General features: G+C 38.6%; 1 protein-coding gene across 3 annotated transcripts in view; it reads right to left on the bottom strand.

The window, feature by feature from the left end:
• The window catches only part of SLC26A7 (solute carrier family 26 member 7), a 159,089-nt gene that overhangs the window by 127,082 nt on the left and 9,578 nt on the right, over positions 1-22,429 (bottom strand). For 2 of the 3 annotated variants that reach the window (XM_043483258.1, XM_043483257.1), the window contains exons 2-3: positions 9,164-9,274; positions 874-1,046 (exon numbers count right to left, since the gene is read on the bottom strand). In XM_043483258.1, the coding sequence (XP_043339193.1) occupies positions 874-1,046; positions 9,164-9,274 (284 nt within the window). Of the gene's footprint in view, positions 1-873; positions 1,047-9,163; positions 9,275-15,678; positions 15,683-22,429 lie in introns of those variants that run through there. The other variant, XM_043483260.1, reaches the window with a different exon arrangement.

The following is a 22,429-nucleotide window of genomic DNA, read 5'->3' on the forward strand; positions in this document are numbered from 1 at the left end:
TGCAAAAAAATGTCTAGTACAAAATCAAAAGTAAGTGGAGAATCTCTTATTTGGGTATGCAGTTGTTCTTACCGTCCTTTAGATGTAAGACTGTGTTTCCAGAATATACCAGTACAATAATAAAAGGCTCTGTCACTAAATACCTCCAGCTATGTCACCCCATGCTTGTGTAACTGTCAAAAGAGCTATATATCTCCATGTCCTCTGGGGCAGAAATCTTGTCCAGTGGTTGCTTTAGAAAAAAAAAGCTTGGGAAATTTTCCAAAAGTAATCCCAGACCACTTTAAGTTCTTGGAAAAAGGAAAAAAGGCAAAGTGCCCATTATAGAGGATAATAAAAGCTACAGAGAAAAGAGAAAAATAGTTTTGGCTTTAAAGTGCCATAATTTTTATCAAGTGCTTGATTCCCCAGCAAAAATACTAACTGATACAGGCATTTTAAATGGTTCCACCTTGCCTTGAAATCAACACCTCATTGCTCTAATTGAAAGTGAAAGTCATTCAGTTGTGTCAGACTCTTTGCGACCCCATGGACTATACAGTCCATGGAATTCTCCAGGCCAGAATACTGGAGTGGGTAGCCTTTCCCTTCTCCAGGGGATCTTCCCAACCCAGGGATCGAACCCAAGTCTCCTGCATTGCAAGTGGATTCTTTACCAGCTGAGCCACCATGGATGTTCATGAAACTTAAATTTCATGATGTATGTATATCAAATAATTTTTCTGTACACCCTAAGTTTATACAGTGTTGTGGCAATTATCTCAATAAAACTGGAAGAAAAATTCAATTGAAGAGAAAAGTTTAATAAAGCACCAATTTCCTTTTCCTGGCCACTCTCTCCCTTTCTTTATTCACCAGTTTCAGTATACTTACCTGAATCACACCACCCAGAAAGGAAACAGCGGCAGCAACACTGATCCTTTGCATCTCAAAGTCAGATAATCCCAGTACACTTGTGTTACTGTGTGTGGTGAGGTTCTGACTGCTCAGAGGGACAAGTCGTTCCACTGCATTAGCTGATATTAAGGATGTCAAGGCGAAAGTGCCTAAAAAGGGAAAGGGAGTCTTCTGTTAGTATCAGACTGAATAAACATTATTGTATTCCACCATTAAAGGTGAATCTACCTTGTAAAACCAAAACAGATCTATTAGAAGCACTCTCTTCTGCATCCCCACTACTCCACCCTTCACTCTGGAATAAACAGAACTCACCTTTATACACACATATTTCTTGCACATTTCTTGCACAGCCACACCATCTACTTGCTATTCCCTCCTAGGCCATATGTTTTCCCACCTCTCTGCAGACCTATATAGAGAATGCAGGACAGGGATAAAGGTCCTAGTCTGGACTTGAATCCAGCTCCTCCATTTATCACTATCGCAGCATAAAGTACATTACTCTGAGTCTAAATCGCCTCATCCATAAAATAGGCTGTTGCTGTTGCCCTTGTTCAGTCACTAAGTCATGCCCAACTCTTTGCGACCCCATGGACCACAGCACTCCAGGCTTTGCTGTCCTTCACCGTCTCCCAGAGCTTGCTCAAACTCATGTCCATTGAGTCGGTGATGCTATCCAGTCATCTCATCCTCTGTCATCCCCTTCTCCTCCTGCCTTCAATCTTTCTCAGCATCAGGGTTTTTTCTAATGAGTCAGCTCTTTGCATCAGATGGCCAAAGTTGTGGAGCTTCAGCTTCAGCATCAGTTCTTCAGGGTGATTTCTTTAGGAAGGACTGGTTTGATCTCAGTCCAAGGGACTCTCAAGAGTCTTCTCCAACACCACAGTTCAAAAGCATCTATTCTTCAGTGCTCATCTTTCTTTATAGTCCAAATCTCACATCCATACATGACTACTGGAAAAGCTTTGACTATACGGACCTTTGTTGGCAAAGTAATGTCTCTGCTTTAAAAAAAAAAATGAGGGTGATAATGCCTATATTCTAGAGTTTGAGAAGAATATGAAAGAGATGATAAACAACTCAATAAGCTCATATGGAAAATGGGACCCTTTGCTGAATCTGAGACTCATTGCTGAAATGCTTGCTCCTCCAATCTTCTTAGACAATCTACCCTTGTCTTTCCTTGTTTGGCTCAAATCCCATATTCAACATAGATCCATCCCAGACCTTCCGGGCCAGGTTTAATCTTTCTATTCAGGGCACAGAAACAACAACATGCTGTGGCCCATAAAATGGCTAAATATACCATTCCTGTCTACTATACCCAGATATGGTTCAAAGGTATTTCCCAAGAATTGTCCTGGCCTCACAGAAATGCAGGATCATTTTCAGCGTGTTCCTCTCTTTCTGCCAAGAGTTCTGATGCTCTTATCTTGGCGCAGCATGTCTGAGAATGCAGCCACACCGGCAGGCCAGTTCCCACAGAGAGGGTGCAGCAGTTTGGGATTAAAGAAACAAACTGCAGCACTGTGCAAACATTCCAACTCACTACCTAAAGACCTTAGTTTGCCCCAGATCATAAGTGACACTTTGTGAAAAAGGGTCTACATTACAAGATGTAGACATCTCAACAAATGGCATGCAGCCTCATAGATCAAGAGAGCCAACTCAAACAGAGACAAGGTCTCAGTAAAAACCCAACATAAGCAATCCCTTGGTTTCACAGGATAAGGCAGTATGTGCTGTGATTCAGAATAGTATGATGATGGTAGCCTCCAATAAACCTCACCTTAAATCCCAGCACACTACATCTCAATCTCTTTATCTAAACATAGAAAGCATTCCTCACCCAAAGGGGTTGTGATGAGACTTAAAAGAAATAATGTAATCACCTGGAGAAGGAAATGACAGCCCAATCCAGTATGCTTGCCTGAAAAATCCCATGGACAGAGGAGCCTGGTGGGCTACAGTCCATGGGGTCAGAAGAGTTGGACATGACTTAGGAACTAAAAAATTATACACACACACATTTATATATATGCCACACATCACAACATATGGCACCTAAAAAAGATAATTCACAATGAGATTAAAATCAAAATGCTCTGTTATTCAATATTAACTGTTCCATTGAGTTGATGGCACATAAAAATGTGTTCTCTCAGGAAGTTGTCATTCTCAATAAATCATCAATAACTATCTGCTCTCATGATCACTGTTCTCATCACAAATTATTAAATTAAGAACACATCAAAGAACAAATATATCTAATGATTAGAGACAAGATTCTGGCATCAAAGATAAGCAATACCAAATAAAGAATATCTGCCATTAAATCTGTTCTTGATAAGACATTTTTTCCAAATATGTTACAATAAAATTTCTCAAAGTTTGATATTCCTGAGAATAAAGAAGTGTGTCTTTTGACTTTTAAGTCTAGGACATAGAGCAAAAAGATTTGTATGAAAGCCACTGAACAAACAACTAGAGAACTGAGAACAAAAATGATCTAGGGTTAATTTTTAAGTTTAGGCCTACTTTTCCTAGCATTTGTAAGACAATAAGAAGGAATTGAATGGTAAGAGGAAAAGGCCATCTCAAATGTTTTATTGAGGGGAGAAAAGTGAGTCTCACCTCCACGTGAGTCACATCCCAAGATATGACTCGAGAGAGAGATATTGCCAGAAAGGGTATGGGGGTTACCCACTGTGCCAACATGGTTATGGAAGCACTGCCTCTTTTCAAAGGCTGTTACTTTGCTGTTTCTGAGACAGCTGATGACAGTCAAGGATGTTGAGGCTGTGGTGACCATATGAGGATGCTGTGAATGACATTTAACCTTCTCTCTCTTATTGGTCTGGCTTCGTCTTGATCTCCTCCCCTCGTCTCCTCTGCTCCTTCCCTCACTTTGTCAACTTTTCACCCTGTCTAGGTTTTAAGACTACCAGTGGTAACTTTGAGTGAAAGTGAAAATATTACTCACTCAAAGTATGATAAAGCTCAGTTGTGTCCGACTCTTTGCGACCCCGTGGACTGTAGCCTCGCCAGGCTCCTCCGTCCATGGGATTCTCCAGGCAAGAATACTGGAGTGGGTTACCATTTCATTCTCCAGGGATTACTCACTCAGTCACGTCCAACTCTCTGTGATCCCATGGACTATAGCCCGCCATGCTCCTCTGTCCATGGGATTCTCCAGGCAAGAATACTGGAGTGGGTAGCCATCCCCTTCTCCAGGAGATCTTCCCAACCCAGGGATCCAACCCAGGTCTCCCACAGTGCAGGCAGAATCTTTACCATCCGAGCCACCACCATTAAATCCATCTAGTAGCTTTAGAGTACTGTGGGTAGCAGGGCCTCAGGACTGGGCAGATCTAAGCTCAAATTCCTGTTCAACTTATCTAACCTCGCTCAGCTTCCTTATTGGCAAAATGATGATAAATATCTAGTTATAAAATTTGGGTAAAGATTAAATGAGATTTCATATGTAAAAGTCATCTATCACAACTCCTACCCCATTTGGTAAATAAATATTTGCTTACTTTTCTTCTAAAGACTATCCTCAATGATCTCCCTAATCTTTTCTCTAAATTGCTGAACAGATCACTCTCTTTAAAAATATTTTTCTCTAATTTTAGAAGATAATTAGATCTTACAAATTGTCACTTAAGGGTTATCTTTAACAATTTTGTTTCCACTGGATTGATACCCAAGTTTCTGTTCTTTTCCTCTTTATTCTAAGACATTTTCTTTGCAAGTCACAAGAAGCAATCAGTGATTTAATCCTTTAAAAAATATATATGTATTTTAAATTAAAATAAGAAAAAAATCACATTGTTAAAAAACAGGACATTTGGTGTCTTTATAGTCTGGCTTTTAAGTTATTTGCTTTTAAACATACCTCAAGCATAATTTATTATTGCATTTCCTAATTCATTATTGTATTCTGACTATCAGAATTGGAGTTAAAATCCCAGATAAAGTGATTGTTCTTTATGAAAGCAACATCAGTCTTTTAATAGTAAAATGAAAGTAGGAAGCTTCACATACTTCTATATATCAAACTAAAGTACAACAAAATTATTTAAAAGAAAAATATTTTCTCTATACTAAATATTTTCAGGAAATTTAGGTGAGATTCACTTAGCTCCTAAATTTAAGACCATAGGAAAGCAAAAAATAATCAGTATATTTCTTGAATATAAATATATACACACAATGCTAACATTTTAATATTATTCTAAAGAATTCTAAATCTGTTAGGATAAATAGAGAAATGAGAAGGTACAGCTGACTCTGTCCTTTGGAGAAGCATTGATACATATGCAGAAATAAAATGCCTTAAGCATTTATTGTGTTACACAGTGTCTACAGTAGAGTCTGTAAATTATATATGTATTTTGAAATGTATATTATTAACCTAGTAGACTACAAGATTCCTGTTGATAATATTTGTTAACTGTTAGCTGTTAACAATATCTGTTAAATACAAAATGTTATATAAATGGCAGTTTCACAGCAATGCCACCTTAGGAATAATGATTCCTTAGGAAATAAAGTGGTTTATGTAAACTCATACTTAGGTATATCAAGTTAAGTATTTTTGACTTTTTTCTTGTAAAGTAATTAGTGTCTATTGGGAAATTGTTTTACTTTTTTCATTTATCTTTTGTTTAACAGAGGAAATGCTTCAAGGTCAGCTCTACAAGAATAGACTTTTTCTTGTTAGTGACATAGTTAACTGTTTTGAAGAATGAAAATAAATGTTAGGAAATTACAGAGCAGGAAAATTTGAATATAATGGCTTCACAAACTTCTAAATCATTACTGTGCTTTTTTCCCTTCACATCAGGACAAAAGGAAACTGCATCCTTGAGCAACTGGTTGAAAAGAGGAAAAGCTTGGGCTTCAGATTTAGCCACATCTCGTTTGTAACCCATGCACCTACAACTTAATCTGTGCGCTCACAGAAACCTTTCTGAAATGTAGGGTTTATTTTAACCTAAATATCAAAATAACAATGTCTATTTTAAATGGTTGTATTAAGATAAAATATGTAAAGTTCTTAATAAAGCACCTAATAGTATATCTGAGGTTCTCAAATCTAAGTACATATATATACACAAACATATACAGATAGATAGTGTCAACAGCAGATTGGTGCTTGCCAAGGGCATTCGGCCTCTGCCCCTGTGGAGATTGAACTCTGTGCTGCTGCAGCTATTGACCTTTGACATGCCCTGAAAGTAGTTCAGGGTGGACAGTGAGGCACTCTGCTCCAGGGAAACTGGTGGAACAGGACTTTAGACAGTTAGATATTTTCAGGAACTGATTTCGTGATCCCAATCCTTCAGTTCAGTCACTCAGTCATGTCCGACTCTTTGCGAGCCCATGGACTGCAGCACAACAGGCCTCCCTGTTCATCACCAACTCCCAGAGTTTATTCAAACTCATGTCCATTGAGTTGGTGATGCCATCCAACCATCTCATCCTCTGTCATCCCCTTCTCCTCCTGCCTTCAGTCTTCCCGAGCATCAGGGTCTTTTCAAATGAGCCAGTTCTTTGAATCAGGTGGCCAAAGTATTGGAGCTTCAGCTTCAGCATCAGTCCTTCCAGTGAATATTCAGGACTGATTTCCTTTAGGATGGACTGGTTCAATCTCCTTGCAGTCCAAGGGACTCACAAGAGCCTTCTCCAACACCACAGTTCAAAAGCATCAATTCTTCAGCGCTCAGCTTTCTTTATAGTCCAACTCTCACATCCATACATGACTACTGGAAGAACCATAGCTTTGACTAGACGGACCTTTGTTGGCAAAATAATGTCTCTGCTTTTTAATATGCTGTCTAGGTTGGTCATAACTTTTCTTCCAAGGAGTAAGTGTCCTTTAATTTCATGGCTGCAGTCAGTCAGTAACTGCAGCGACTTTGGAGACCCCCAAAATAAAGACTGACACTATTTCCATTGTTTCCCCATCTATTTGCCATGAAGTGATGGGACCAGATGCCAAGATCTTGGTTTTCTGAATGTTGAGCTTTAAGCCAACTTTTTCACTCTCCTTTTCCACTTTCATCAAGAGGCTCTTTAGTTCTTCTTCACTTTCTGCCATAAGGGTGGTGTCATCTGCATATCTGAGGTTATTGATATTTCTCCCAGCAATCTTGATTCCAACTTGTGCTTCATCCAGCCCAGCATTTCTCATGATGTACTCTGCATATAAGTTAAATAAGCAGGGTAACAATATACAGCTTTGACGTACTCCTTTTCCTATTTGGAACCAGTCTGTTGTTCCATGTCCAGTTCCAACTGTTGCTTCTTGACTTGCATACAGATTTCTCAAGAGGCAGGGCAGGTGGTCTGGTATTCCCATGTCTTGAAGAATTTTCCACAGTTTGCTACAATACACACAGTCAAAGGCTTTAGCATAGTCACTAAAGAAGAAGTAGATGTTTTTCTGGAACTCTCTTGCTTTTTTGATAATCCAACGGATGTTGGCAATTTGACCAATCCTTGCATCTCCTCACATCTAGAAGTGCACTAAATCCCTTCATAATGACCTCAGCTCCTCGTGACTAGCAGAAAATCTCTTGTAAAATAAGTGTTTGATTACACTGAACTCCCTCTTCACCAAAATCTTTTATATTGACCTTCCCCCATCCCCCATTGGGCTTCCCTTGTGGCTCAGCTGGTAAAGAATCCACCTGCAATGCGGGAGACCTGGGTTCAATCCCTGGGTTGAGAAGATCCCCTGGAGAAGAGGAAGGTTACCTACTCCAGTATTCTGGCCTGGAGAATTCCGTGGACTATATAGTCCATGGGGTCACAAAGAGTCAGACACAACTGAGTGACTTTCACTTCACTTCACTTCATCCCCCATTACTTCTTTGGAGCATTTTCTCAGAGCTATCTGACGTGCTGTCTTGTGGGCTGCCGTCCTCATTTTGCTGTACTTTGTATTACCTTAACATTTAAGTTTAAGGTATCAATTCTGTAATGATTGAGGTTTGGTATAAGGACTTCCCTGGTGGCTCAGCCAGTAAGGTATCTGCCTACAATGCAGGAGACCTGGGTTCAATCCCTGGTTCAGGAAGATCTCCTGGAGAAGGAAATGGCACCCCACTCCAGGATTCTTGCCTGAAAAATCCCATGGATGAAGGAGCCTGGTAGGCTACTGTCCATGGGGTCGCAAAGAGTCGGACATGACTGAGCAACTTCACTTTCTTTTCTGGAATGATTATAGCTTTAATTAATTTTTATGTAGCAAGTAACAAACTAGACACTTGCAAATCAATTATCTCATCTAATGCTCATTACAGTCATGACTTTTTTTGACATTTTACTATCAAGAAAGCAGCAAACAGATCTTTAAAACTTTGCTCAAGGTCATGCAGATAGGAAACAACAAATGTGACACACACCCAAATCTATCTAACTTCCAAGTCTTTTTTTTTTTTAACCAGCCTACTCTATTATCAGCTTACTTGTGATTCACATTTTATTTGGTAATGCAATGTTAGGCAACATAAGAGGTATACTAATGAGAGGGTAAGTAGAATCTAGGCTGGAAGAAACCTAAAAGATTGTGTAGTCCAATAATTATTTTTTTTTTTTGCTGCACTGGGTCTTCATTGCTTTGTGCAGGCGCTCTCTAGATGTGGCAAGTGGGAGCTACTCCTCGTTGTTATGCGCAGGCTTCTCACTGCAGTGACTTCTCTCTTGTGGAGCATGGGCTGTAGGCTAGCGGACTTCAAAGGTTGGGGCTCACGGCTCTAGAGCGCGGGCTCAAGGGTTGCGGTGCATGTGGAATCTTCGAAGAACAGGGATTGAACCCGTGTCCTCTACATTGGCAGGTGGATTTTTATCCACCATGCCACCAGGGAAGTCCTAATCCAAATATTGTGTGGAAAACAATTTTTAACACTTGAGTGACTAAATTTTATACAGTCTTCTCTTTTCCTTGGTGTGCTTATTTTCATTTCATTGTAAATTGGGAACATTGCCCTTCTCTGACAACTTAAAAATGAACGGAATCTTTAACAATAACCTTGGTTACACAGGAATAGAGCAATAAGTCACAGTATGTATTGGACACAAAAAGTTAAATATCTTGTCCTAATATTTACTGATATTATTTGCTGATAATATTTGCCCTAATATTTTCAATAGTAAAGTGAGAATTGCATTGGAAATGTTATTAACAAATGATCACTTCTGAGTCCCTTTCATTAGTAGCATGAGAAGCATAAGAATAGACAGAAATTATTACCTGTGGCAACATGACGCCCCATTCCAAATATGGCGTAGATGATGGCGGGAAACAGAGACCCATACAAGCCAAACACTGGGTGCACAGAGGACAGAACAGCAAAGGCCAGCCCTGTGAATACAGAGGTAAACAGGACACCTTTTAACTTCAACAGACAGTCCATTACAAAGTAGAAGGGATGTTGGTTTATTAATGATTAAAGGAACCACAATTATTTTTTCTACTTGTTCAGTGACAGACTAGCAACATTGTCCCAAATATCAGAAAATTTACTCATTAGCTCATGTTTACATTTCAATTCTAAAACCATTCTTTTAGGCCTACTACATTTTACCTTGACTACCAGAAGTCTATAAGAAGACATTAGCTCAGAGTGTCTTCCTGGTAAAAGTGATAGCATCACAGCAAAGCATCTCCACACTCAGAGAATCCTTTTCACATGTTCCGTCTATTCACACAATAGCATCTGTGAGATGGACAAGAGTAGTAGCAATACCACGGATAGACAAGAAGCCTGACATGAAAGGTGACTGATGCTGGGTCAAAAGGGACACACACATTCAAAGCTGCCTGGCTGACTGACCAGCTGACTAGCCTGAGACTGTGTATCGACCAGCGTGTGACTCCATGCATGTCTCATTACTGGACCCCAGCCTATATACTCAGGTACAATTTCTTAGAATGAAAAAAAATTAAACTTCTATGTATTCAAAGAATAAGTAAGGAGTAATTCAAAACTGTTCCTTTTTATTCTCCTTGGATACTACTGCTTGCCTAGTTTGATTGTTACAGGCACACAAAAAATTTTCCTAGACATGTTTAAATTAACACTAGCCATTTAAATGTGACCAAAGTATGTGTGAGTACAAATTGATTAAAGTAATCTTGTTTATGGCTGTTCCTTGACATTAAACAGCTAGTTCAGCTGGGTTCTGATAACCCATTCAAATTTGTACAGTTTAATGATAGCCATTTGATTGGACATAGTGGACTTGACAAGCTACAAAAAGATTTGAGGAAGGAGGTAGCATTATAATCTAGACTACCTGAATGTTAGGCCAGTTAATTATTCACACTATGGAGCCTGGTACTCTGGTTCCCAGATCAGTACCTTTTTACTGCCTAACTTTCACTAATTTAAAGTTAATTTCCTTAAAATAAACTCTAGCTCTACATCAAATACTTTTTTCCAAGCAGTACAGGATAGTTCAGTTATGAGTAAAATGTATGAAAAATCTACCAACTACTAGTCCTCTCTTTATTTTTAAAAACCTACTTGCATTGCTTGTTTACTAACAATGTATTCCTAGCAGTCTCGTGAAAACAAATAAAAAGCGGTTATAGAAGAGTCAGTGGCAGATGCTGCTCTAGAATTTCACACCGGCAGGATGAGACGTAGCAATCTTGTTGTTGAGAAAGGGGGTGCAAAGGTGCATATCTCTAAGCCAAGTTAGCACTGTAAGGCTAACTATTTCCCCATCCCAATAGCAAACACCTCCTGGCATTGATAGGGCAAGCAACTTTGTAAAAACATTGTGCACGTTACATCAGTCACAAGGAGGATGCCCCAACATAGAGTCACCTACCCCCTTAGGGGCAGCCAGACATTTAACAAGCCTTCTCTGTTCCTGGTACCTGACGTCTGCCCTCTGGGCCTGCACTCCCTAACGATAAAGGAGTGCATAATCCCTCTGTCTCAAGCTCTAATTTCTGAGGAGTCAGACTAAAGTATATTTAAATTTATTTTTCTATTAATAGATTAGAAAGTTTTATTTTAGGTTTATAACGTTTAAAACTGAGAAAAGCTCTATTAGAATTGCTGATAACTATAAAACTGGAAGACATTTCAAGTTTTTGTATGCAAAAGCTTAAACATTATTTGAGAATTAACCAGTTCCATGACAATGTCCTTTATACAGTGCCATACAATGAGCTTTATTTGATCTTCATCAAGTCAGTTTTTTGTGGCAACTTACTCTTCACCAGACCACAAAAATGTCTGCCGCTGACATGATTCCAATGAGCAGCCAAGTTCAAAAACAACTGGGCTGGATGATGATCATTTACTTTTATCTAGTTTGTTTCAATTCTTCTATTTCATATTCAGTGCTCTCATTTCATTAAGTTTATGTTTTCCAATTTTTCTGTCTTTTTTTTATTGTTGTTCTTTCTCAAGCCTTTATCATGTATAGTAGAAAAGCTTTTGTATACATAAATATATATAGAGAGATGTAAAATATATATATTTTAGAAAACATGAATTTTTGCTTAGCTAAAAAATACATGACATTTTGGTTCTACTTGTTTGACTAAGTATAAATAGAATGCTAGATTTCTAATTTATAGTCACTCAAAACTTTCAAATAATTCCATTTATTCTGACATCTAGTATGACTGCTAGAAGTCTAAAAACCTTATTATTTTAGCAATTTTTGAAAAAAAAATGTTATGAGTCTTGAAACTTCTAAGCCAATTCTGAGAATATAAAGGAATACCATGTTGTAAAAAAATATGAAATTAATATGTGATACAATATTATTAACTAAAGTACTGATTTTTTTCAAATTTCACAAAATTTTATGCTAGTGGCCCTTATTTGTCTTTATACCTTATTCAAGATGCCACCTTATATTTAGTTGCATTGAGCAGCTTCGGTTGCATGCAAAAAATTCTAATAAATTCTCTTTTCATTTTTATTCCATTACAAATGTTTTCTAATTTTCCTTGTTATGGCTTATTAGATACATCCATCATTTAAAAGTAGACACTTGATTTCCAAATATATGGGGATTTTAAGTATGTGCTAGGTTAATTTCTCATTTTGATATTAATTTCTCATTTAAATGCTTTCTTCTCTGCAATCACCCTCTGTATTTTTCAATCTTTTAACTTTTTTGAGGCTTTCAGTAAGTATGTCAAAGATCTCTCTTGGTAAGTATCACAGGCACATGAAAATATGTCTCTTATTTCAAAAATCTTTTGATATTGTTTGCTAATATAATTCCACAGTGATAAGAAAACAGACTCTGTATGATTTCAATACCTTTAGGCCATGAAATTTTTGCATGTTTTTTACATTTTTACATCCCTGGATATGTTCCAGTGTCTCCTGGTTTATAGTGTATGGGAACTTGAATGGAATTTGTATCCTGCTGTTTTGTGAAAATTGTATAAATCTTAATTATGTTGAATTGGTCCATAGTGCTTTTCAGGTCTACTATATCCTTCTACTTTTCTGTCTATTCATTCTATTGCTTTTTGAGAGTTTGATATTTAAACTCCAACTAAAAATCTTATCTACTTAGAAAAATAATTGTAATACATAGTGAAGTGAGTGTCAGTTACCCAGTCATGTTGACCTAATGGACTGTATGTAGCCCGCCAGTCTCCTCTGTCCATAGGATTTCCCAGGCAAGAATACTGGAGTGGGTTGCCATTCCCTTCTCCAGGGGATCTTTCCTACTCAGGGATCAAGTCCAGGTTTCTGGCATTGCAGACAGATTCTTTACCACCTGAGCCACCAGGGAAATCACTTATATATATATATATATTTATATGTGTGTGTGTGTGTGTGTGTGTGTGTGTGTGAACAATATGCAACTTTGTTCTGTATTCTCCAAGTATCCTATAAATGGGTTATCATACATTCATAATTTAAAAATATACATACCGGCAGCCATGACTCAAGGGAAGGTGAGTTGGTAAAAGACAGTGGTCTTAATTAATTTCTGTTAAAATATCTTTGGAAATTTTACAAAAATATATGATCACATGAAGACAATTGGTCTTGGAAGAGGCACATGCAAATGGAGATGCAGTACTAAACAAGGTATATATTGAGCATGTAAAAATAAGTCTGATATGTTTTATACACAAATTGTGTGTGTGTGTGTGTGTGTGTGTGTGTGTGTGTGTGTGTGCTCAGTCATGTCCTACACTTTGCGACCCCATAGACTGCAGCCTGGCAAGCTCCTCTGTCCATGGAATTTTCTAGGCAAGAATACTGGAAAGTGAAATTGTTAGTCACTCAGTCATATCTGACTCTTTGCGATCCCATGGACTGTAGCTCACCAGGCTCCTCTGTCCATGGAATTCTCCAGGCAAGAAAATTGGAGTGGGTAGACATTCCCTTCTCCAGGAGATCTTCCCAAACCAGAGACTGAACCCAGGTCCCCTGCATTGCAGACAGATTCTTTACCGCCTGAGCCACCAGGGAAGCCTCATAAAGCTCTACGATGAAACCAAATCCACTTATTAAATTCCATGAGAGATTTAAAGGAACATGAAATATGAACTGTAAGGTCCTTGCCTGAAACAAACATTATCCAACATTAAACAATTTATGTTCAGTTTATAGAACAATCAGTGTAGTCAAACTTTAAAGATAAAGAAACTGTAAGAGATATGATCATAGAAACTTTTACTGCAGGATTATAATTTGTGTGGGTTAAAACATGGACAGAATTTTTATAAGATTTTTCCACAAGCTGACTATGTTCCTAAAGAGCTGTCAAGCACTTTGTTCTGATACAACTGATTTTGTCATTAAGAGTATTTTCTAGGGCTCTTTTGTTGAATGTCACATTTTTTTTTAGTTTCTAAATATTATTGCTTTTGTCCTGGAGGCTCTGTGTTCCATATATATAACTTACCCTGTCAACTACACCTTTCTTAAAGCTCCTATCCACTGACTCCCAGAGCACCATGATATTCATGGATCACATTCTCCTTTGCTAGCTTCTCATCCACTTAAATATCAGTGTTTCCTAAAGCTTCTTCCATTCTGATTCCTCTGTTTATTCTAGAGGATCATCCATGCATGACTGATGTTGTGGGATTGGATAGGATAATCATGGTTAATTCAAACATCTTAATAATATTCACCTAAACTCTAGATTCAGAGGTACGTCAACTAGAGATCCGACAGGCACTCACATAACAAATCCAAAATGAAAATTGTTTATTAATTATTTATTTTGACCCCATCCACCATAAGTTCCACCATAACAACAAAATGATATGCATTAAATACAAACACAAAATTGCAGCTGATTCCCTGTTTACATAACCCCTATCTCAGAAAATCACACTGCCACCCATCTAGTCACCAATTTAGAAACCTAGAAGTTATCAAAAACATGCTTTTTCTTTTTCACCCTCATATCCCTGAGTAGACTAATCACCTTATCTATTCCATTTAAAACTGGTGGATTCCTTCTCTTCCACTGCAATTACTCCTGCCTTTCTCTGTCCCAACGACAGAACAAGATTTCTCCTAACTAGTCTTTCCTAACTAGTCTCTTGCCTCTGTCAAGTATATAATATAAGCTGAGGCCAGAGTAATTTCTTTATAACACAAACCTTTGTCACCCCCTGTCATCACACAAGATCCACTAAAGTGCTACATTACCATGGAAAATAAGCCCAAACACTTTTCCCATGTTATTCAATAAGACTTTTATAATCTGGACTCTGCTAACCTCTCCAGCTACAACTCCTACCAAGTGGGATTATTGGGAAGTATTTAAACAAACTACATTCTTTTATTCTTCTTATCACTGCATATTTTTCTTCTTTCTACAGTGCCCTTCATCTGTGAGCTACCTGGAAAACTCATATGACCCTTCAAGATTCAGTTAAAGCATAATTTCCTCTTGACTACCAATCTCATCGTCACTCTAGGAAGAGATGATAATGTTGTCAGCGCTATTGTTGTACCTTGTACATTCTTCATTCATACAATATACCAAAATTATCCTAAAAACCTGCTTTTTTGTCCAGGTCTCCAATTATATTGTGAGATATATTATTAAGGCAGCTAATAAGAATCAATTCCATTTAGCGCATCAAGCAAAACACTAGGATCTCTTTCACGGAGCGGTGATAAACACAGAAACAGGCCCAGGAATCAAATGACACATTTATCCAAAGCTATGAAGACTATGAAAAGAAAAACAGAGGAACAAAGCGGAGAAAGGCCTTGATTATCAGGTGAATGAAGGCACAAGCAAGGTTAAATGGTTCAGAAGATTGTAAAGAGGTCAGGAAATGAAGATAGTGAGCAGTTCATTGCAGAACCCAGTACCAGCTCAAAGGTGTTGAATGCTAATTTTTTAGGAGATACCGATCACATAGGGCAGAAGGTGACTGGGGACATCAAGGCTTCTCAGAGGTCCTGATACTCTTTCCCCTTGAATACTCTATCCAAGTAAAGTTGAACAGGAATGGACTCAAGGCATATTTTAGTGGTGTTTTTTTTGTTGTTTTTTTTTTTTTTTGAGGACCATGTTTATATAACACCCCTCTAAACCACTCACTAGGCCAGAAATCAGCAAAGGATAAGAACTTTCCTCCCCACTTTACACTGATTGCCGGCTAATGTCTTCCTCCCTTTCATGTCTCTTCCTAGGTGGGTGCACCTTCTCACTGCCTCCTGTGGGTTCAGTCCCACCTACCAAAATTTGAGGCCTGCTCATATACTGGTAGGAAATTAGAAAAGACTATGCAATCTAGACCTTGTTTACCCAGAATCTTGGAGCCAGGTACTAATCCTAAGTTGCTCTTACACTTTGACTGAGCTTCTGACACTTCTTCCAGTTTGACTTTCTGGGCCCTGGTCCCACTGGTTGACACCCAGGTACTAAACTTTATACTCACAGGCTTTGTGAGTTTGTATGCTTTCGCTAACCTCCCTGGACCTGACCTCAATTCCACCTTCTCAAATATCTGGATTCCATCCACCTCCCTAGGACAGTGACGGTGCCACAACCTCAGGCCAAGTGGCAAAGCGCGTCCTCAGGCTCCTCTCCAGCACCTCCCACCTCCTCTATCTGAGGGGAGGGCTGCTGATTGGAGGGGTCAAAGTGGAACACCCCGAAGGAGACGCATTCATGACGAGAAAGGCCATGTCCACCCGTATGTGTGTTTTTGCTCTTCTACTATTTTGCTCCTTGGAAGAAAAGCTGAGACCAACCTAGATAGCATATTAAAGAGCAGAGACTTTACTTTGCCAACAAAGGTCCATCTAGTCAAGGCTATGGTTTTTCCAGTGGTCATGTATGGATGTGAGCACTGAATAATTGATGCTTTTGAACTGTGATGTTGGAGAAGACTCTTGAGAGTCCCTTCGACTGCAAGGAGATCCAACCAGTCCATCCTAAAGGAGATCAGTCCTGAATATTCATTGGAAGGACTGATGCTGAAATTGAAACTCCAATACTTTGGCCACCTGATGAAAAGAATTGACTCATTTCAAAAGATCCTGATGCTGGGAAAGATTGGAGGCGAGAGGAGAAGGGGATGACAGAGGATGAGATGGTTGGATGGCATCACCGACTTTATGGACATGAGTTTGAGTAAACTCTAGGAGTTGGTGATGGACAGGGAGGCCTGGCATGCTGCAGTCCACGGGGTCACAAAGACTCGGACACAACTAAGTGATTGAACTGAACTGAACTATTTTGCTACCAATATGATAATAAAAGACCAGGACCTACCTCAAGACTAACTGTGATATGTCTCTTTTTTTCCACAAGCACATTAAAATCTCAGCTTTATGAGAAAAAAAGAAATAGTAATAGCTCTTCAATCTCAGGCCTAAATTGTTGTGCTCCACTCCAGCTTTACTAGATCTATGTTTTAAACAATAATTCAGCTAATAAAGTGGAATATATTCCCTAAATGTAACCTGTGCATAGAGGTCCCTTGAGATCCTCTCCAGAGAAACAGTGATGGTAGGACTTCATTTCTTTAAATTCCATTTTATATAATACCATGTTGTTATTCAGTCATTCGTGTGTCTGACTCCTTGTGATGCCATAGAGGAAGGCCAGGCTTCCCCGTCCTTCACTGTCTCCCAGAGTTTGTTCAAACTCACGTCCATTGAGTCAGTGATGCCATCCAATCATCTCATCTTCAGTTGCTCCTTTCTCCTACTGCCTTCAGTCTTTCCCTAAATCAGGGTCTTTTCCAATGAGTTGGCTCTCCACATCAGGTGGCCAAAGTATTGGAGCTTCAGCTTCAACATCAGCCCTTCCAATGAATATTCAGGACTGATTTCCTTTAGGATGGCTTGGTTGGATCTCCTTGCTACCCAAGGGACTCTCAAGAGTCTTCTCCAACACCACAGTTCAAAAGCATCAATTCTTCAGTGCTCAGCCTTCTTTATGGTCCAACTCTCACATCCATACATACTACTGGAAAACCATAGCTTTGATTATACCAATCTTAGTTGGCAAAGTAAAGTCTCTGCTTTTTAATATGCTGTCTATCATAGCTTTTCTTCCAAGGAGCAAGCATTTTTTAATTTCATGGCTGAGGTCACCATCTGCAGTGATTTTGAAGGCCAAGAAAATAAAGTCTATCACTGTTTCCATATTTTCCCCATCTATTTGCCATGAGGTGATGGGACTGGACACTGTGATCTTTAGTTTTCTAGAAGTTGAGTTTTAAGCTAGCTTTTTCACTCTTCTCATTCACTTTCATCAACAGGCTCTTTAGTTTCTCTTCACTTTCTTACATAGGGATGGTGTCATTTGCATATCTCAGGTTGTTTATATTTCTCCTGGCAATATTGATTCCAGTTTGTGCTTCATCCAGCCCAGCATCTCTCATGATGTATTCTGCATACAAGTTTAATAAACAGGGTGACATATAAGTTAAATAACCCTTGACCTACTCCTTTCACAATTTTGAACTAGTTCATTCTTCCATGTCCAGTTCTAACTGTTGCTCTTAGACCTGCAAACAGGTTTCTCAGGAGACAGGTAAGGCAGTCTGGTATTCCCATATTTTTAAGAATTATTCACTGTTTGTTGTGATCCACACAGTCAAAGGCTTTAGCATAGTCAATGAAGCAGAAAAAGATGTTTTTCTGGAATTCCATTGCTTTTTCTATGATCCAACAGACGTTGGCAATTTGATCTCTTGCTTCTGCCTTTTCTAAATCCAGCCTTTACATCTGGAGTTTCTTGATTCACGTAGTGCTAAAGCCTAGCTTGAAGGATTTTGAGCATTACTTTGTTGGCATATGAAATAAGTGCACTTGTATAGTAGTTTTAACATTCTTTAGCATTGCCTTTCTTTGGGATTGGGATGAAACTGACCTTTTCTAGTACCGTGGCCATTACTGAGTATTCCAAATTAGATGGCATATTGAGTACAGCACTTTAATAGCATCATTTTTTAGGATTTGAAATAACTCAGCTGCAATTCTATCACTTCCTCTAGCTTTATTTGTAGTAGTACTTCCTAAGGCCTACTTGACTTCACACTCCAGGATGTCCAGTTCTAGGTGAGCGACCACACCATCATGGTTATCCAGATCTTTAAGACCTTTTTTCATTCAATTCTTCTGTGTATTCCTGCCACCTCTTCTTAATATCTTCTGCTTCTGTTAGGTCCATATTGCTTCTTTCCTTTATTGTGCCCATCTTTTCATGAAATGTTCCCTTGGTATCTCTAATTTTCTTGAAGAGATCTCTAGTCTTTCCCATTCTATTGTTTTCCTCTATTTTCTTTTTTTTTTGCATTGTTCACTTAAGAAGGCTTTCTTATCTATCCTTGCTGTTCTCTGGAACCCTGCATTCAGTTGGGGATATCTTTCATTTTCTCTTTTGCCTTTCACTTTTCTTTTCTCAGCTGTTTGTCAGGCCTCCTCAGACAACCATGTTGCCCTTTTGCATTTCTTTTTCTTGGGGATGGTTTTGACCACCACCTCCTATACAAACCTCGATCCATAGTTCTTAAGGCACTCTGTCAGATCTAATCCCTTGAATCAATCTGTCACTTCCACTGTATAATCATAAGAACTTTGGTTTAGGTCATACCTGAGTGGCCTAGTGGTTCTCCCTACTTTCTTCAACTTAAGTCTGAATTTTGCAATACAGAGTTCATGATCTGAGCCACAGCTGTCCACTCTCAGAATTGTTTTTTCTGACTATATAGAATGTCCATCTTCAGCTGCAAAGAATATAATCAATCTGATTTTGGTTATTGACCATTTGGTGATGTCCATGTGTAGAGTCATCTCTGGTGTTGCTGGAAGAGGGTATTTGCTATGTCCGGTGCCTTCTCTTGGCAAAACTCTGTTAGCCTTCACCCTGCCTCATTTTGTACTCCAAGGCCAAACTTGCCTGTTACTCCAGGTATCTCTTGACTTCCTACTTTTGTATTCCAGTCCCCTATGATGAAAATGACACCTTTTTTTTTTTGGTGTTAGTTCCTAAAGGTCTTATATGTCATCATAAAACCAGTCATTATCAGTTTCTTCGGCATTCGTGGTTGGGGTATAGACTTGGCTACTGTGATATTGGGGTTTGCCTTGGAAGTGAACCAAGATCATTCGTTGTTTTAGAGACTGCACCAAAGTACTCAATTTCAGACTCTTTTGTGAATATGAAAGCTACTCCATTTCTTCTAAGGGATTCATACCATAGTAATAGATATGATGGTCATGTGATTTAAATTCACCCATTCCCATTCATTTTAGTTCACTGATTCCTAAAATGTTGATGTTCACTCTTGCCATCTCCTGTTTGACCATTTCTAATTTATCTTGATTCATAGACCTAAGTTTCCAACTTCCTATGCAATATTGTTCTTTACAGCATCTGACTTTGCTTTCACCACCAGACACATCCACAACTAGGTGTCATTTCTGCTTTGGCTCAGCCTCTCTGTTACTTCTGGAACAATATCTGTGCTCTTCTCCAGTAGTATACCGGACACCTACTGAGCTGGCGGTGGGGGCGGGGTGGTGTTCATCTTTCAGTGTCATATCTTTTTGTCTTTTCATACAGTTCATGGCCTTCTCAAGGCAAGAATGCTGAAGTGGTATCTTATAATACCATATATCTTCAGCTCTTCAAGTCTTGCCAGTTTTTTTAAGACTGTCACTTTGTTCTCTATGTTCACCCAATTTTTATCACCAAATATTAATTTCATGTCATTCTTATTAGATAGGATTGTACATTCTTCATTTTTCCAAATAAAAACACAGTATTATTTGGCAGCTCCCTGGATTTATACAAGCTACTCAGAAAGTGGTTGAAACCAATATTTTGCAAATTTTCATTAAGAAAATGTTCCCACCCTTGCATTCCCACACCAGAATATCTTCAAGGTTGAAATAACAAGATCATATTCACATAAATTTTTGTACAAATTTGAGACAGGGAAAAATAAGGCCCTTGTGGGCTAGATTGTTGCCTTTTTGTTCTCTCTTACCAAAAACATAGCAAAAGACTGTATTTTTTCAAGCACTTTTTAAAAATAGAAATGAATAAAGAACCCTAGAAGACACATTAGTATTCTTAAAAACAAAATAATTAGGTAGTAGTAGGCTCTCCCAAGAATTACATATAAAAAAAATCAAACACAAATTGTGTGGGTAATTATAAAAGTTATTTCCCTGTAGCAACTGTTTATGGTGGTTTTAGCACTGTTATTAATAAACCACAATGTGATCAGCTGTCTGGTTCACTGCATCAGTGGGCTCAGGGTTCAGTGATATTAAAAGTGAATCTCCTAGGGTAAATTTGTATCTACCCAAGAAATATAGATGTATGAAAACAAAATTCCTGTAGACAAACATCCTCTTGGTTCACAAACAAGTGCTGTTAAAGATCATTGGCTCTAGTCACTGGACAGGTTAAGGCAATAGGTCCATCCTGTAACATATTGTGTAGATGAGATTTCACAAGAGTGAAAATAAAGAATTATCATGGTCAAAAAGCTTCATGATCAACAGATCTATGAGCTTAAATATTAGAAACAGTAAGAGATTAAAAGTGTCTATGGAGAAGAGTATCCACCAAAGAGTGGGCACAGGTAAGCCCTATCTCATCATTTGAATCATGATTTTTTTTACCATCAAGAAACATTTCAGCACCTACTATGTGCCAAATACATTGATAGGAGCTAAAAGGATTTCTTAGGACTCAGGACATTTACCACTAAAACCAGAACAGTTGGTCAACCTAGACTATAAACAGTCTACACCTTCAAAGAACTAACAGCTTAGAAGAAAAGTCAAATATAAATCAAAAACAAACGTGATAGTGTTAGTGAAGTGGATGAGTGAGGGTACCACGGGAAAACAGAACAGAGGTATCTATCAAGTACTTTCTGAAAATCCATAGTTCTCAACCCTAGCTGCTCATTTTACTTTATTTTTTCATCAGTTGAGGAAGCTGAGGTACAAAACATTAAAAGATTTGCCCTAAATTCTCAGAGATTTTTATTTAACTGGCATAGGGTTGAGGCATGGGTATTTTTTTCAAGTGCCAAAAGAGATTAAAATATGCAGGCAAGGTTGAGAACTACTGAGCCTAACCCAGCTTAAGTATGCTAAAATATACTCAGATAAAGAGGGTCAGGGGAGAAAGATTATCCATTTAGGAGGAAGCAGGACATGCAAATGTCCTGAGGCAAAGCAAGCATGACCCTTTAGAACACTAAGATGAGTTCAGCGCAGCCAGAACATAGGATGAAAACGATATGTGTGAGATCCGGGTACTGAAGGGCCTTGAAAAACCTCTTCAGAAGTTCATGCCTGTGTAAAAAGAGAAAAGTCGGCTATTTATAGTTTTCTTTTTATATAAAATATCTTGTTTTTCTGAATGCCTTGATGGGTTTGGACAATCAAGGTGTCTTTGAGCTGAGTTTGAGAACTTCCTACTCTAGACCTGAAGAGGGTGAATAACAGCAGTGAGGCAGAATTAATACAAAAGGATAGGGGATTTGGGGGAATATGACAAGTTGCAAAGCCCACGCCCACAGAAAGGGTGCAGGCACCACTCAACTCTGGCCTGTTGTTTCCATTCAAGGAATATTTGCTGTTAAATAATTAGATTTAAATAAAGGGATAAAAAATAAAAAAGTAAAGGGATAAAAACTCAATTTTAAAATGAGACAGCCACTTCATTCTTACTAGAGGTCTTCGTAATTGTCATCTGTCCTTCCCCAGCAGCATACTGGACACCTTCCAACGTGGGGGGCTCATCTTCTAGCGTCATATCTTTTTGCCTTTTCATACTGTCCATGGGAGTCTCCAGGCAAGAATACTGGAGTGGGTTGCCATTTCCTTCTCCACCCCAGCGAACCATGTTTTGTCAAAATTCTTCACTGTGTCCCATCCATTTGGCGTGGCCCTGCCTGGCACAGCTCATGGTTTCATTGAGTTATGCAAGCCCCTTCGCTACGACAAGGCTGTGCTCTGTGAAGGGGTGAGCCAGCTCTGCCACGTGGTAAAAGCTGTTTATTGTT

This window comes from Cervus canadensis, chromosome 12 (assembly GCF_019320065.1).
Source record: "Cervus canadensis isolate Bull #8, Minnesota chromosome 12, ASM1932006v1, whole genome shotgun sequence".
In the NCBI taxonomy this organism is placed as follows: Eukaryota; Metazoa; Chordata; class Mammalia; order Artiodactyla; family Cervidae; genus Cervus; species Cervus canadensis.